The sequence below is a fragment of the Hippoglossus hippoglossus genome, chromosome 14 (assembly GCF_009819705.1).
Source record: "Hippoglossus hippoglossus isolate fHipHip1 chromosome 14, fHipHip1.pri, whole genome shotgun sequence".
NCBI classification, from domain to species: Eukaryota; Metazoa; Chordata; class Actinopteri; order Pleuronectiformes; family Pleuronectidae; genus Hippoglossus; species Hippoglossus hippoglossus.
In genome coordinates, this window is record NC_047164.1 from 10,616,541 (window position 1) to 10,633,927 (window position 17,387).

A 17,387-nucleotide genomic window follows, 5' to 3' on the forward strand; every position below is an offset into this window, starting at 1 on the left:
TCAAGGAACCACCTTCGTCTTTATTATTCAAATGGTTTGGTTAATACAGACTCTGTAGTTCAGAGGGAGTTGAGATGATGTGGATGGACACTCCATCATCTGTCAATCATATACACCAAGCTAGGTAACTGCATAAGAAGGGTTTTGCTTCAAAGTTTCACAGGACAAAAGGAAACCTTGTGTAAAACTTGCCTGATGGGGGCTTTATTTGTAATAAAAATCAAAAAAACAAAAAAACATCCGTAGTGTGAAATCTTTTCTTTTGACATATGATACATTAAATTTACAAAAGTGCAAACAGATCACGTTCAGATCTCCTGAATATAAGAAGCCATGGCATGTGGGATTCAAACAGCCGCATTTGAAAGAGCATATTTTTTTTGTCTTGGACCTCTGAGCCTTCAGGCAGCTACACGGGTAAAGGATCAGGAAATCAAACATCACTGTTTTTACATAGAGGGAGTTTTTTTTTTTTTTTTTTCTTCCCCCAATACAAGTCCTCAGCAATGAATATTGTAATGATTATGGCACACACCTTTTGGTCCATCCATAGACACAGACATTATTTTTTGCTAAATATTTAAATAGGTCTTTGTGTGGATATACAATGTGCACTGCTGTGTAGCCCGCCCACAGTTTCCCCCCCTCCCCTTCCTCGTTCATGTTGTTATCAGTTGAAGGTCATAAGTCATGGCAATACTGGACTTGACTGTACAAGGGTCGGAGTTTACAGGAAGTAATCTGGCGTGCGGCGAGTGACATGAGGCTCCCCTCTGCGAGGCGCAGGATCGAACTGCAAGCTGGTAAGAAGAGGGAATAAAAGCAGAAAAAAAAAAACATAAGATTGGCTGACCAATTATTTTCAGGTTACGCAATCTAAGCATAAAACATATAAGCTCTGACATCAATATTCACATAATGATTCATCTTTTACACCAAAATCAGTGATAATGTGCAGTTTTTGTAAAACATGGTTAACCTGCTAAAGGGAGATTGACTCCTTTCCCATTGGCAGTCGAGGAGTTTGACACCGCCCCCAGTGCTTCATGTTTGACGTCACTAACACATCGAAACTTGAGAAGCTGTCACCTCCCCGTCTTGCCAAATTAGCGTGTTCAGCCGGGTGTCACATTCTACGGTAGTCATATGATCCGGGAGGTAATGCCAATTGAATCAATTCCCATTGTACACAAAAGCCAGATGTTAGTGGACGTTCTTGGGTTTTTTGACCAGTGGAAAAAGGGGATTGAATTTAGCAAAGCCTTTCGCGAGAGTCCTGCTTCAACAAGTGCACAGACTTGCATGCACCAACTCCAGTTTTTAAAAAATATACTTACAATGAGTATTTGAGAGTGTCGTCTAGTTCCATGATAGCTGCCTGGTTGCCACAGCGGTAGCAGTAGTTGGGAGCACTAAATATTGTCACCACGTTCCTCTCATGGCACCAGTTGTAACCCTGGGGGAAGCAGATGCATTATTCACTCGAGATGTATGAAGCACTGCAACAATGCAAATCCAAACTGTACACCATGTTATTAAAATCAGCATGAGATGGTGGTGTAACTGTACATGCTTTTGTTTTGAGGTGGTAGTTTGAGAAATCCATAAACTGTAGCAGCCACTTGATTGAGTGATTATTCAGACACACACCTCCATAACCAGCTGGTGGGCACGGGACACCAGCGTGAGGCGGTTGGCGTGGTTGAAGGTCTCAGAAATGTCCTGACCAAAAGTGTAGCCAGCTCCTCGAGGAGAGATGCCCCAGCCACCGCGGTCGTCAGGGTCCGACCATAGCAGGTCACACATGGGACCCTGTGGAGGACAAAGAAGAGGAGGATGTTAGCAAGGACACACGGTCCTGTTATTAATTACCTGAACAGCCACCATCATGTTTTACCTACTCTGCTAATATATTGAATTATAAAGAAATTAGAACTGGTCATGATCAAGTTGCTTTTACTGGCAAACATTTGCTGACGACAGAATCCTGTTTAATACTTTGTTCTATTGTACATCATTCTGATGATCCTAACCCTGAAGCTTATAAAACCTTGTGTTTGAAGAGTTTAGACACATTGAAGTATTGATTTTACCTCATGTGGCACTTCCTGTAAACGATCCAGTGCTCTAATGTGATCCAATGTATCTATGGACGGTGACAGGCCTCCATGAAGGCAGAAAATCTGGAAGGACAAGAAGAAACTTTGAGTACTTCACACCGACCGCCAGCCTCTGAATCCATCACACATTCTTTCCATCAAACCAAAATTTCCACAACCGACAGTTTTAAATATTTAATTCGTCAGAGCAACATAACTCCTGTCCAGTCGCTGCACTGTCCATATTTATAGCTGTGAAACCAACCCACGAGTATTCTCACCTGAGAGTCTACCAAGGCAGTGAGGGGGAGGTAATCGAACAGGTCTGTGAAGTACTTCCAAACGTTGGCGTTACCATATTTCCTTAGGCACTCGTCATAGAAGCCGTATACTTGTGTGATCTGTCTGCTCTCGTGGTTCCCTCGGAGGATTGTGATGCGCTCCCGGAAGCGTACCTGAAACATGAGCAGAGATGTATATTAATTTATATATTTTTTTCTACTTAAAATCCATATCAAGTTTCAGTTTTTGGACAAGTAAAAGTGGTAGGCCTTTTTTTAACTCACCTTAAGTGATACTAGTAAAGTGACGGTTTCTACAGAGTAGTAACCTCTGTCCACATAGTCTCCCATAAACAAATAGTTTGTGTCTGGAGATTTCCCTCCAATCTTGAACAGCTCCATAAGGTCATGGAACTGGCCGTGCACGTCACCGCACACAGTCACCGGACATCTCACCTCCTGGACATTTGACTCCTTGGTCAGGATCTCTTTTGCCTGAAGGAAAAAAAAAAAAAACATACACAAATATAAATATGTGTTTCGTGGATTTAAAAAAGGTAAAGGAGAACTGAAGAGCATACAAACAAAACAAGGGGAGCTTAAAACATCCCCAAATCAATATGGTGCATTATATAAAACATGCCTTACATAATAGCACACATAACGCATTAAGTAATCATGTTATCAATAACCTGACATTTCACTTTCCACAATTTATGTAACGTGTGCTGCCTTACAGTGCTCTGCTCATTCGAATGCAGGAGGATCCATGTGATCGTGCTGCCTAATCACATGTTCTACAGTTATTTTCTATCTCATTCTTTGTTCTCATCTTTATTTCAGGAACGGACAATTTCCTGCCTGTCTTCTCAACACAGTTTCCACATCAGCTTCCAGGGGAGGGGGGGGGGGGGGGGGGGGGTCTGCATTAAGATGCTACACATTGATTGCAACACAACCCCCAACATCACCACCATAATCTCTCCAAGGAAATAAGCCCCTACCTTCTGTGTGTATGTGTGTGTCTATCTAGTTTCCTGTGGGCCTGCCTTGCAGCACTTGGAAAGGCAGCTCTGGTTGCAGTGCAACATTTCCTAAAATCAATTAAAGCGACGCTCCAAAAAGCAGAGGACAGAGTGGAGGGCATTTGCTGGTGTTTTTGGATGAAACACTCAGTTCAGTCTGATTATTGCGTTAAGAGGACTCAGCTACAGCTCGGAGGGCGGTGGCAGCCCCTACACCAAACAGTACATCTAAATTAAGAAGTGTATGACTCAGTATGTGGCCTAGAGCTGAGCGGTGCTTTTACAGAAAACACTGTTACTGTTGTAAGCAGTCGCACACTGATGAAACACTGAATATGTAGAGGGTTTTGTAAGTAGATGGCGATAAAGTTTATATCAACAATCCGTCAAATGCCAGAGAAGGACATTGCTCAATGGCCCAAACGCTGAGGACAATGTTCACTTTGCTAAGTATTGTACTAATGTGGACAGTGTGTCTGTGATCTATTTTCTCTGCTAATGCTCCATTGTTTTATTCTCATTCTATCTGTCTGGTGTCATTTCTACTTTAAGTACTTTGTAACTTTGTTAAATAAAGAGCTATATAATTATTTATACATACATTTTTATTATAAATTTTTACACTTGGATTTTTTACTGCATGGTAGAATTTCATTAAGTGTGAAAAGTGAACTTCTGGCCTCTTTAAAAAAGGGAGAGCTAAAGTTTTTAAAGTAATTTTCAAATGGGTGTTTCTCAAGACTTCCCCGTAATGAACTAAAAATATCCAAAAGCTTTCCTAATACTAAATCTGGCAACCCACAACAAGACCTATTCCTGGAATCAGTCGAGTTTGGCAGCCTGGTCTGACTCAGGGGGTCGGTCAGCTGGATGAGCTCTTTTAAGAAGCTTGGGAGCAAACGGAGCTCAGACAGACAGAGAGTGAGAGAGTGAGAGTGAGAGAGAGAGAGAGAGAGAGAGAGAGAGACGTGCTCTGAGCAGGCATGACGAGGGAGGGAGGTGGTCAAGAGACACGCCAGCTTTTTATCCTGAAGCAATTTTCAAGTGTTACTGGTGGGTGGTTCTAGAGACCAATCACAAGTAGCCAAGGTTGTTGTGTCATGCGTGTTTCATAAAACTGCAGATTTTGTTTTGGGGCAAGTACGTGCCTACTTCCAGTAATATTGTTGGAAAATGTTGAGCTCCTGCCATCGTTCAACATCGACTCCTTTAAAAAGCAAATGTGATCAGGATGAACGGTCACTGACCAAGTGCAGAAGTCGACCTGTCACCACAGCCGATGGGACAGAGAGACAGACCCAGCGTGACCAGGACAGGACTGCAGCACTGCTGACCTATATTACACAGAGATACATACACACACCCTCCATGTGCCCTTACTAACATGTGACAGGAGGCCTTTCAGTGACTGGCCCTGGGTAACAGATTGACCAGGGATTCAAACTTTAAAGCATCTGAGTTTCTAAGCCACAGAGAATACTCTACACACTTTTAAAGTGGGTAAGCAATGCGATTCATCTGCCCATTTCCCCCCTCTCCTCATTACTCAGTGATATGGGAGGGAAAATAAACATGTTTTAAGTGGGTTGGGTCAGTATGTCTGTGATCCTCCTCACTATTCATTATTTTAAACACCCTCAACTTCCTTAAAGTATGACATGGATTAAACCGAATTGAGCATTACACGTGGAAAATGTAAGGAAGGCTAAGAAACAGAGGTAGATTTGGATTTGAGCTCAACTGAAATGGATTTTTGGGGGCTGATGCCGATATCAGGGAATAAAAACTCTCCGATACCAATTAAGCCAGGATACTGTTCCCCCACATAAAGACTTAGTAAAATTAAAACAAATGTTTCACTACTGTTCCTGGTGCTTAACTCTTTCCCCACTTTCGCTCTTTTCAACCCAATCGGTCAAGGCAGACAGCCGACTGAGTCCAGTTCTGTCCGAGGTTTTTTCCTGCTAAGAGTTATTTTGTCTCCCTCGGTGTTTGCTCACTATGGGAACAGTTGGGTTTCTCTCTCTAGTATTGTTAGGTCTCAAGCTTACTCTGTAAAGTGCCTTCAGATAATGCAAAGTGTGATAAAACTGAATTCCCCAATTCCTATTGTTCCAAACAAATCCCTATTTCTTCGGGTGGAAATATTAAGAATCCTCTGATCTAAGTCAATTTAAATTTAGATAAGTGAACTCACAAGAGAAACATACCACACTTAAAAAGTAGTTACCCAATCAAATTCAATATCCTTAGGTGCAATCTCTTCCTCCCCTAATTTAAAAGGCATCCTCTAAAAGTTGCTCTGCCAGTGCATGACAGTTTATGGCTGACAGCTGTGCAACCTCAAACTAACAGTATGAGTAATATGTTCAATGACGCATAAGGTGTCACCTGTGTCTTAAATTGGCTCAACTGACAAACTATCTTTAATGAAAACCTCAATGTTGTTGTTGCCTGGACCAGAACCTGTGCCCCCTTCTGAGTGAGAGGGGGAGGTATTCTCCTGATGTTGTGCAGCATGTATCTACAGGAACAGGTTGTTGCTGTAATGTTGGTGATAAGGGAGAGTTAACTGTCAAGTGACACACCCAGGTTCAGAGTTCGCTCTGAAAATATTACATAACACTAGAGGAAGTAGACTAATGAAATCTGCTTCTGACACCAGACCTCCTTCATAACTCATAAACTGGGATTTAATAATAACAACCTCAAAACTGTGTGAGAGAGCCGTTATTCACAGGGCGGCAGGTCACACCTCATTCCGTGGATGCCAGAGCAGCAATGAATAAGAAAAGATGACGTGAATGTTACGTAAGCACCTCACCCAAACTACTGTGTGGCAATAATTCCAGAGAGGCTGCTGGGAGGGAACCTCAATCCAGATTCTAACTATTATGCCGAAGACATGAGACGACAAACTGCTTAGTCGAGTGCTGAGAACTCAAGTCAGCATTTTCTTGGCTGCCACAATATAATCCCATTAAAGTGAGTTAATTGCAGCCAAAGGTTCTCCTAGAGGCGACTTATGCTCGACAACCAGGCAAAACTACAACCACAAAGGATGACCTCATTCGTGATGTTTATGGAAGTTAAATATTATGCATCTTCCTGACAACAGCATAGCAATCCGAGTGGAAATGAGCACCACGAGCAGCTAAATGATCAGTGTTCGTCATCAGCTTTTCTACTACCAGTTTTTGAATTTTGCAGGGACGACAACCTTATGAGCATCACTAATTTTTGGGGTTATCTTTTTCTGTGTTTTTCATTTAATGAACAGAGACTGTGTTAAGAAAAAACATGATTTCCACAATGGATTTTATAAATCATGTTTTGCCTCCTGCATGCTCCACCCAAGTTCCACTTCTTGCCTAAAAGTTCCAGACAATTTACGGTGTCCTGTGTTCTGACCTGGACAATCTCCAGCTGTGTTCTTTATATGTGAAAGGCAAACTCTCATCATATTGACAAACATCACTTATGCAACAAACCATAATTTAAATCTAAGTCTTTATGACTAACTTTGTTTGAGTAAAATTGTGTCATCAGTTAAACAAATTTTCATTTGCTGTCCTGACGAGCTGCATCAGACAAAGGTCATCAGCTTCATGAAGTGGGCCAACTGACGCCACATAACCAAATTGTTAAATCATTCGGACACATTTCAGTTGATGTCAAATGACATTTGTTTGAGAATGAACTGAGATGAAAATCACAATTTCATGAGCTGTTTAACTTGACATTTTCCTGTTTATGTTGTTGTCCCATTTCTGTAAATTATAAGCTCTTTGTGTCAAGCATTTTGTGATCTCCACTTGATGATTTACAAAACACAAGAGAAATGAATTAGACCTCGTCTAAATGGTTAGTGCATGGTGCATGAAATGAGCAAAGATAAAACAATGTCTGAATGGTTATGTAACTATAAAAAGGTTTATTTTTAAAAGGATGAAGGACATGTGATGCATTTAATTTGCTTGCAGACTCTTAATTTCAAGATAATACTGATTAAGCAGATGACATCACCACTCTGTAATACCATCGTGAGAGAGCAAAGCTAAAAACCTGAAAAATCTGCACTGATTCCAACAAAGCGCTCGATAAAGCTTGTAAGTCTTGTCCCCTCGTGCTCGACAACAGATACTCTGCCATGTTCCGCCTTTTCTGAAATAGCTATAAAGCAACAATGAAAAGACTGAGGACAGATTGCACAGCAGATTTCATTCCTCCACACCCTCGTGCATCTCAAAACAGAGACAGCTGCTCACAGTCACAGCGAGCAGTGTTATCCTGAGTCACACACACTCGGATCCCCTCAGCAGCAAAGGCTCTGATAGTGTTGGTGATGCAACACACAATCAATCATTTCCTCTGCTATTTTTACATCCATGTGGGGGGTTGTGTTGTGTAGGTGCATCTTTGCTGAATATATAAAAAAAATGCACAGGGGGATGGATGAATGCAAGGAGACAGTGGTTTGGAAGCAGCAGAGCTCATGAGCTGTGACAGTGATACAGCCCCGGGGAGGGAGGAAACCATGTAGCTTTCCCTTTTCCTCTCGACTACTTTTATGGCACTTTGCTGCATTAGGGAGGAAATGGTGACAAGCGGGAGGAAAGAGGAACATCATTTGTGTGGCTTGTTGATTGTGCTCATTTATCATCCGATTTATAACGAATAACTGTTCACAGGGCCCACGAGTCAAACTGTGTTCCTAATGATCCATCACAGATGAGAACTACGCCCACAGTTTTACTGGTTTTACTTTTTGAGCAGATGCCGCAGCACTACACTACCACCCTTCCCCATGGAGAGGATCCACATGGGAAAAACAGGGCTGAATGATGCATTTTGAACTTCTGTAAGCGACCATCTCAGAGCCGAGAGAAAAAAAGGGAAATAATCGCTGGGATTAATGAGCCACTTGATAATAGCGCGCCCTTAACCTTCACTGAATGGCACTCCAAACATGGTAGTGGGTTCTACTTTGTGTGTCCTTTTTATAGCTGCACTATAGAATGCAAAAGCTATCTGGCAAATGTCAGGGTTTAACTTAACTGTTGATTGAATTTAAGAAAAACTAGAAAAATTTAGCAGCAGCTTTAGACCACGACACATGGGAGCAACAATATGTAGTTCACTTTGATTTAGAGGTTTAGGAATTTGTAGAAAACCAAAACCATCAGATAAATGGATTTGGTTTTAATAAAGTGTTGCAAAAGATACAGAAATAAAAATCTAGAAAGCAACGCAGCATTTTTGTGACGATAAAGTTCTGTTTTAGAGCTAAACGTCAGTCAAGTCCAGACATCTTGAGCTGGAAATCAGCAGGTAGTCTGCATAGAAGGGATATTAAAGAAAGACTGTGGTTAAGCTCTGGCTCAGACCAGAGAGGCCTTAAGAATCAGCTGTTCAGCCAAATTAGGAAACAGAGCAAGAATATTATGGTTACAGAGAAGACTGCATGTTTTATAATAAGTGAAACAGTTGCATAACAAAGTTCCACCATCAAAACAACAATGATCTGAACACAACTCTGTGATCACACAAACAAAAGCATCACAGGGAAAGTATTGGCATCAAATAAATTAAATGACCGTTAGTTGGTCAACTTTGTTTCTTGTCTTAAAGTACTTTGCATGCATTTGTCTCCCTTGTTTCCCTGATCGAGTGACCTGTCAAACATCCTAAAACATGGAGGTAAACCAGAAATGAGGGCACAGGTTTAACAAGGGGTTAGAGGTGAGGGTTGACACTCATATGAAGACCAATTAAGTCATGTTGAGGTTTAAAAATTCACCACTTTACTGCCTCATGAATGAGTCAGCATCATTTCTATTTGGCTCCACAGGTAAATCAGAACCTAGATGAGGGGGCAGGGGTCAGAGGACAATTTGAACTTTCCTGACTACCTGTGAGAAGCTCAATACAAATCATGGACTGTACATAAAAGTGGAAGATGCCTCTCCACTTCCTGTCACACAGAAATGAAGTGCACAGCCAGCCACTGGAGACACTTTGGCTTCACTTTTGAGGAGCTCATGTCATCCATCTTTCCATAGAGACTATACAGCCAAATGTACATAACATCTTTGTTTAAATGTATAGTTAATGTCTACAGGCCTTTATATGACCTTAATTGGCTTCACACTACATAGGGGCATAGCCCTTTAGGTTTAGAGACCCCAAACTTTGCTTTTAGACAACCCACTAACAATTCTCCAACCAAAACCAAAATCACGATCCAGACGTCCACGGTTTTGGTTCGCAATATGTGAAGATGGACCCATTACACATCTCACTGCCCAACCCCTACACGCTATCACAGTAGAAAGGGGCAGCCTGTTGTGTGTGGGTCCAATCACACACCAATCCAAACACAACCCTGCGTAATCTGAACCAACACACAGTAGTGAACAGAAGCTTCAGAAAAATGAGCGTGGTCGTCAGACAGGATCGTCCATTTTACCTTTAACAAAAGTGCATTGTAACGTCTGCGTGTTGTCGGCGCTCGGGAGCAGACGCCTCGTCTCTAAAGTCGGAGTCAGGAGGAAATCATCTGATGGATTGTTTATCCCCTTTGGAGTTGTCCCTGGAGCTGTCGGCCAGCTTATGACCGACTTGATTATTGACGGTACCGCCAGTGCCCTGATCATCTTGTATATAGCTGGTGTTATTGAAGCAACATGGACGCTTCTCTGTCTGTTTACCTTCCCGAGTTGTTGGGTTTATGAAGCTCTGCAGTAAAACCCAGAAGAGATTACTTTTGTTCACTCTGTTTTTTCAGTGTTTGAACTGTATTGAACTGAGCTGTGTTGGGTTTGAGGGCAGGGACTGGGCCAGACTTTGTAAATATACAGATTGAACCTTGGACTTTGTGACTGTGGGACAGGGACACACGGACACACACGTTTCCTATTCTTTGGTGAAGTAAAAAAACAAACAAATAACCGAGGTATGAACAGAACCGTCCCTCAAAAACCGGGGCCCCGAACCGAACCTTGGATTTGGAGTATCCTTAACCCCCCCCTCAGCCTTTTATCTTTAAATACCACATAGCTACCAACCCTCAGAAAACATGAAGCATAATAAACAGTACGAACTAAAGCGGCCACACTCGAAGTTTTACCGCCCAACGCAGCCACAGGTCACAGTGACAGGGCTGGAAATGCAGGTTGAATTCGCAAGTATGGCCGAACCCCTTCACCGCCGGTTCCACCTCCACTAACCCCACGAACTGAGCCGGTGGTTCGGCTTTCAGACTGTTCTACCGGGCTACAGCTCAGATTAGCTTTAAAAGGCGGAGGCTAACGGCTCGTCAAAAGATAGCGCGCAGTGAAACGAACACTCCGGACGCCATTTTAAGAAAGTCTGCGAGGCGGCGGCGAGGAGGCGCCAGGTCGAGCTGGAGGAATGTGTGTTTTCAAATGTGTTTTATTTGAATTGTGTCTCACCTTTTCACAGAGGGACTTCACTTGTCCCTCCGACAGCTGCTTGCATTCGTTGAGCTGCTCGATCCACTGGTCCAGCTCCTTCGTGAACGCCTTTTCGTCCATGTCCGCTGGTGTGTGCGAGAGTGCGTTTCTCTGCCGCTGCACTTGTGTCAGGAGTCGGACTCCGCTCGGAGGTTCTCGCCCGTCTTCCGGAGCTCGCAGGGCGGCCTCAGACGCACGGTGCTGGTCGCTGTCCGGTCAGAAGACGCATGGAGCTCTGGCTGCTAGGACGCGGGGATTTGACTGAGCTGGAGCCGGACAGAGGGGAGGAGACGTGCGGCTGAGATCCGCCCTGAAGTGAGTCAGCGTCGAGGCACCGAGCGATACCGCACTGCTCCTCCGGTTGGGACCTTCAGTATAAAAGCACGTCAGCTGCACAACTACCATGTGTTGAGCGATACAAGGCCCCAAAGCTGATCATCAACCCTCCATGCAGGAAATATAACATTATCACTTCATTATTTATTTCAGGATATAACATTTGTTTTTATCAATAGCTTAAATTAGGGCTGTGCAATAAAACAATATCACTTTTCATCTGTAGTAACGGCAAAAGTCCAATATCTATGATGTGATGATTACTATTTTACAGAAATGTTTGAATGCGTTCATGCTGTCTCTTAAAGCTGATTATTCATTAAATAAACTTTGAACCAAGAAAATAACATCTGGATAATCACCCTGCGTCTGGATAATCTTCAGATAAAGCTCATATAAAACAGCCCTACATACCAACAGGTGTTCTCTCAGCTTTTGTATTATTTTTAACTAGTTTATTTTAGGATATTACTTTTTTTTTTATCAAAAAATTATATTATGGCTGGGCAATAAAACAATATCCCTTTTCACCTGTAGTAACAACAAAAGTCCAATATCTATGATGTGATGATTACTATTTTCAGGCTGGATGGTGAAGTGTGAAACAGACAGAAATGTTCTGATGTGTTCATGTTGTCTCTTAAGGCTGATTATAGGCTGACAAAACTTTGAACCCAGAAAATAAAATACAGATACAACACCCTGCATCTGGATAATCATCAGATCAAGCTCCTATAAAACTGCCATACATACCGACAGGTGTTCTCTCAGCTTTTCTATCAGTTTTAACTAGTTTACTTCAGAATTATTTCAAACCTGAAGCTTACACAGTGGCCAAAACTCCCACATCCTCTTGAATCCCATAAACAAGACATTGTTTATCTATTCGAGGCCCCTGCAATCTGATTTATCACAGAGTTACATTGGGGGAGAAAATTGTTTGTTTCTGTGTGATCGTAGAATTTCTTTGACCCGGAGGAACCGTGAGCTGGATGACCCTTTAAACAATTGTAAAATACATGTATCAGTTTAATAAACGAGGAAATAAACTGCAAATCCCTTATATAATGATTGTGTCCTTGGATGTTATAATTTAACAGTTTTAATTTTCCTGAAGCAGACTTGAATGTCAGCCGGTCAAGAGTGCATTTTGTGATCTCACATCCGGTTTAACTGCGGTGGATTATGTTCAGCTTGACGAATCAGCATTAGACACAAATAGCAACGACGGAGCGATGACTGCAGCTCTGTGATTGGTGCAGAGGGCTGCTTCCTCTGCACTTTTACTGGCTCAACGTTTTATTGGAGAAGCTACTGACACACACACAGACACACACACACACACACACACACCACGTCCTTCACCGCTCCCTGGAACATGTGGAGTTTATGGCGTAGCTATGATGTCACTCTGTTATGTAGCCTACAGAAGGTAAACAAAATAAAAGACCGCACCTGTAAATCCTGCAGGTTTAGTTTATTCATTGACGCAAATATAAGTTATTCAGTCACCACTCAACACAGTTCATCATTTCCTTTATGTTATTTAAGATGTTGGATCTAAAATCAGTAATTTGATTTAGTTTTATTATAAAATTAGTAACTGATTCCATTCCCTCAGCTAAAGGATGAGTTAAAACCAGTCATGGTTAATAATAAATCATAATAAAAAAAGATAGTATAGTTTTTCCGGAATCAGTGCAAAAAATAGTTAGAGTTTATACAGAGTTTAGTACAGGGTGTTCCTCTGTGTTATAGACAGGGGTGTTTCAGAGGAGTTTAGGGGCCTCGGGCAACAAGGACCCCCACCAACACGACCCACCCTGGAACACAAGATAGGCAATCAAAAATAATTCCAGTATTCAAGCAAATTTTTACCATCAAAATTATAATACTGTGCATGATTAATAGTAAAGTAGTAAAGTTTGAGTGCCAACCCCCACCACCTTCCAAGGTACATCTGTGACGACCGTGGCTGTGGTGGCGTTGCAGTCGTCTGTTCAGGGGCAATCTTGGAATTTTAGGTGGATCTCACAAATTTGTTGCTGCTGTGGACCATTAAAATCAGCTGTACTCAGCTTGAGGCCCTGCTTTGCCTATGCTGTTGCAATGCCCCCTGGATGTAGACTTCTGTTATTCTCCAGTAACTTAAAAACACTTCAGTGAGCCACACCATTGCATTGGGTTCCTCAATGATAAAGTTCTAATCTTTCCCTACACATTCCCCGTTACCACTGGTTGTGCAGCATTTGCTAAAAACTACACATCCCTGGTGTTTTAGGAAATTATTGAGCCTTAAATAGAATGTGAAAATCCTCTTTTTACATGGACTGACAGCGACAAATAAGCTGGAGTAGTAGTCACGGACTAACACTGTTGGTTTTGTTCTTTTCATAAGATTTTTGGAGACAAAAATAAAGATCAATGCCGGTTCCGGCCTCCAAAGCAACTGTCCACTACATCCAACCTCTCTTCTTTGAAACGTTTCAGTGTAGCAGGAAAGTTTCCAGGCTATTTTTACACCTCAGTGACTCTCTCATTTGATTTCCTTTTATGACAATGGTCTCTCTGCAGCCAGATGCAGACTCATTTTGACCGTTTGCTCTTATGGTGAAAAGCTGTTGCGCTGTTATCACTTCTTGTAAAGAAAGGCCTTTCCTTGAATATAAAAAGACATTTTAACAAAAGTCAGTAAAAGAAAATAGTTTTTGCAGGGCGCTCAGTGTGGGGCGGTGTTATCAGATAAAAATAGCTTTTGAATAACATGTAGAACCCCTTTGTCAACAGTTTGTCTTTATTTTGAGATTCGCTGCAGCCTCACATTGGGCTTAAATTATTTCTTTTTCATCCTTGTTCTCCAGGAGAAATAAAAAGACTTGACACATAATTTCCTTTTGTCTCGACTCGATCATGCTGACAAGATATTACATGTATTCTGTGCAGATGATGTTCTGTTCCTCACCTCAGCACACTGTGGTACAAATACGACCACACCCTGCCCCTGCAAGTTTCCTCTGGGGATGATACTCAAGTGGATTATTCACTTTGAGTATTGGCTCATCTTCCTAACCTACAAAATCACATAATAGAGACAGTAACATGATCCAGAACTGGAGCTGACCTATTATTAATATGCAGGAGACTGACGTAAGGAGTACAATGTAAAACTCAATTTAAACATTAATATGGCTGCGATTTACTGATTCATAGATTAAATCTGATTTCTATTGATTTAAGCTATGTGCAATACTGTTAAATTGTATATACTCTGTTTACATTGTACATATCACTTTCTATTTTTTATATTTCCTTGTGTTTATATTGTATCTTTACTTACTTACTTGTGTGTACTTGCACTATCTTGCATTATCCATTGAGTGACTAATAAAGGATTAGTTTATTTTATATAATCTTAGTTTGTTGCTATTAACACGACTTTGCAAACACAGATTATATTGTTTATGTTATGGAGCTTGTTTCCCTTTTAAAAGAGTAGTTCAACATTTGGGGAACATCTTAAAGTTTAATGAGAAGAATGATTCAACTTTTATATCAGGCGGTTAAATATGAAACTAAGGCTGGTTAGCTTATTTTTGAATTACAGCTGGAAACATGGCTAACCAGCTCGTCTGCATGGCCATGGACTTTGTCTGTAAATAACCCCTATAATAAAACCACAACTTCACTTTTTAATTTCCTAAAAATCCATCAGCACTTGTTATTATTTGAACACATTGCACATTCACATTTAGACTTCCCCAGCACTGTGGAGGCAAAAGTAAATAAAGGAAAACAATGATGCCGGACGTACTGATACTTTCAATATACCAGCCTGAACTTTCTTTTGTCTCTGTTACAGTATCAAGCCAAACAAATGACACGTTATTGATTTATTATTCCATTATTTTTTCATGTTGAGTCCTGTGTTTTACGTTGATGGGTTTGTAGGATTTCTGCTTCCACGGGTCTTTCTGTAATGAGTGAACTCTGAAAAAAAGCCATAGTCGTCAGTTTGAACTGAACAACAACACACCACACAGAATACTTTCATCTGGTTTCACATATGTATATGATTATAACCTGGCCAAAATATATATCTACATCAAGCCAACTGTTCAAAATGCAGGCCTCGTTCTCCACACATCAAACAACAGCGACGATCAAAGGCTGAATGTGCTCGTCTCTTCCTCTCAGAGCTGCTCGCTGATGCACCGGGACAAGTACCATGTTAATTAATAATCTCCCTCTCTCCAATTAAACCTGTTAGCTTCCTTTGTAAACAGAGAAACACAAGGTAAGATGAAAGAGGGTGACAAGCGGAGGCGGCAGCCGGCAATGTGCTCAAATTAAACGGTGGGAAGGCCCTTTGGTTTTTAATGCTCCGCTGCTGGCAAACAACCTGAGACTCACAGGGAGTGGAGATGATACAGGTTATAGACAGAGAAAAGTGCTATTATCTTCATACAGCTTGGAGCCGTTAGGTCAAAAGCCTGATTACTTTCTTAACTTTACTTTTAGAACAGCAGTTTTCTTGCAGATTACAGTCATCATGTCTGTAATAGATCAGCGAGGGGGGATGTTTTCCCTTTGAAACCAAAATGAAAACAGAATCCAATATTGTTTCTATTCTATTTTAAAAGAAATCAAGTCTAATTTCTTACCACAGCTGCGTGTGTGTGTGTGTGTGTGTGTGTGTGTGTGTGTGTTTGTGTTTGTGTGCATGTGTGTATCACTAATTTCTTTTCTTTATCAAAACAGACTTAAATGTAGCTGCAGAACCAGATTTTTCTGCTGGGCACGACTTTTTCTGACTTAAATATCAGACCACTCTTTTGGTGAATGACATGGTGGTGCAGTGGTTGGCCATGTCTTATCACAGCAAGAAGGTCCTTGGTTCAAGTTCAAGTTTGCCGGGGTCTTAATGTGTGAAGTTTGTATGTTCTGAAAATGTATTTGTGGGTTTTCTCCAGGTACTCCGACCTCATCTCATTCCAAAGACATGCAGACTGGGGTTAGGTGAATAGGAGACTTGAAATGATCCATAGGTGTGCATATGTTGGTCCTGTGATATGCTGCCAATCTTTCCATGGTTGGGATTGGCTCCTGCTGCCCCACAACCCTCGAAAGAATAAGTGGCACAGATAATGATCTGTGCCAATGCATGGATCATTCTATTGATTGTATGCCTCTGTTGTCATGTGTGTGTTCCTTATTGTTGTTTTTTATTGGGTCATGCTGTTTTCCACATTACACTTCACCTGCCTCCCGGATCATAAGGAGCAGTTACTTCATCAAGTTTCAAGGCTCTTCAACGTGTGACCCTGCGGCTTATTTTAGATCATGATAAGCCTTCTCTGGATCGTTGTTTTCCACATCAACATTTCATCGATCACTTCGGGAACAAGCTGTCTGATTGTTGTGGCCCTGCATGGTGGCCAGCGCGCACTGGGCTGCTTTCCAACCTGGCACACGCCAGCACTTTATTCACCCTGATCATGTGGCTGACTGGCCTTTATGGAGGTTGTCTCTTTGTCAGGTTTTAGAAAGAAGCCCAGTTGTATTTCAGCTCATTTATCTCACTGTTTATTTTATTTTAATTTGACTTACATCATATCTTATACAGTAATGTGTTATCTTATTATCTTATTATTACATATGACATGATATATTATTATATCATATTAAAGATATATTACATTAAAAAATAAAGTAAGGTGACGCAAACTTTCTAATATGAGAAAATGTATTTTGTCTTTCTGGGATCTGAATTTAATTTGAAGATGCATCAGGAGTTCCTTTGAGATTATTTTCTATAAATGTAATAAAAGTAGGAATAGACCATTTTCTCTCCTTTTTCCTTTTTTTTGCCACATGCGTGTCTGTCAGCGCTGTCTCAATAGGCTTCCCTAGCTGTGCAAGTGATGACACGTTAAACCATCATTGCATGAAGAGACAGGAGACAAAGGCTGGCAGGACAATGGAAGAGCTTAATCCAGAGTCACACAACTCTCAGCTGCACTGTGGCACCCCACACGCACCGTGAGCTCCAACACACCTCATCCAAGATACCAGGATGCATGATGCTGTTATCACCACCTATCAAACAGCTGCGATTTTTTAGAAGGCCTCAGTCTGTTGTGGCCGTTTGGTTGTAAAAGCTATTTGGGACCT

The 17,387-nt window shown here is 41.5% G+C and overlaps 1 protein-coding gene across 1 annotated transcript; it reads right to left on the reverse strand.

Moving 5' to 3' along the window:
* On the reverse strand, positions 1 to 11,228 carry ppp2cab (protein phosphatase 2 catalytic subunit alpha b). The gene is made up of 7 exons (XM_034606903.1): positions 10,860 to 11,228; positions 2,666 to 2,875; positions 2,381 to 2,554; positions 2,094 to 2,183; positions 1,651 to 1,812; positions 1,338 to 1,456; positions 1 to 800 (listed from the first exon to the last, which is right to left on the reverse strand). Exons 1-7 carry the CDS (start codon positions 10,959 to 10,961, stop codon positions 728 to 730), a joined length of 930 nt encoding a protein of 309 aa, XP_034462794.1. The 5' UTR covers positions 10,962 to 11,228; the 3' UTR covers positions 1 to 727.
* Between the last annotated feature and the right edge of the window lie 6,159 nt (positions 11,229 to 17,387).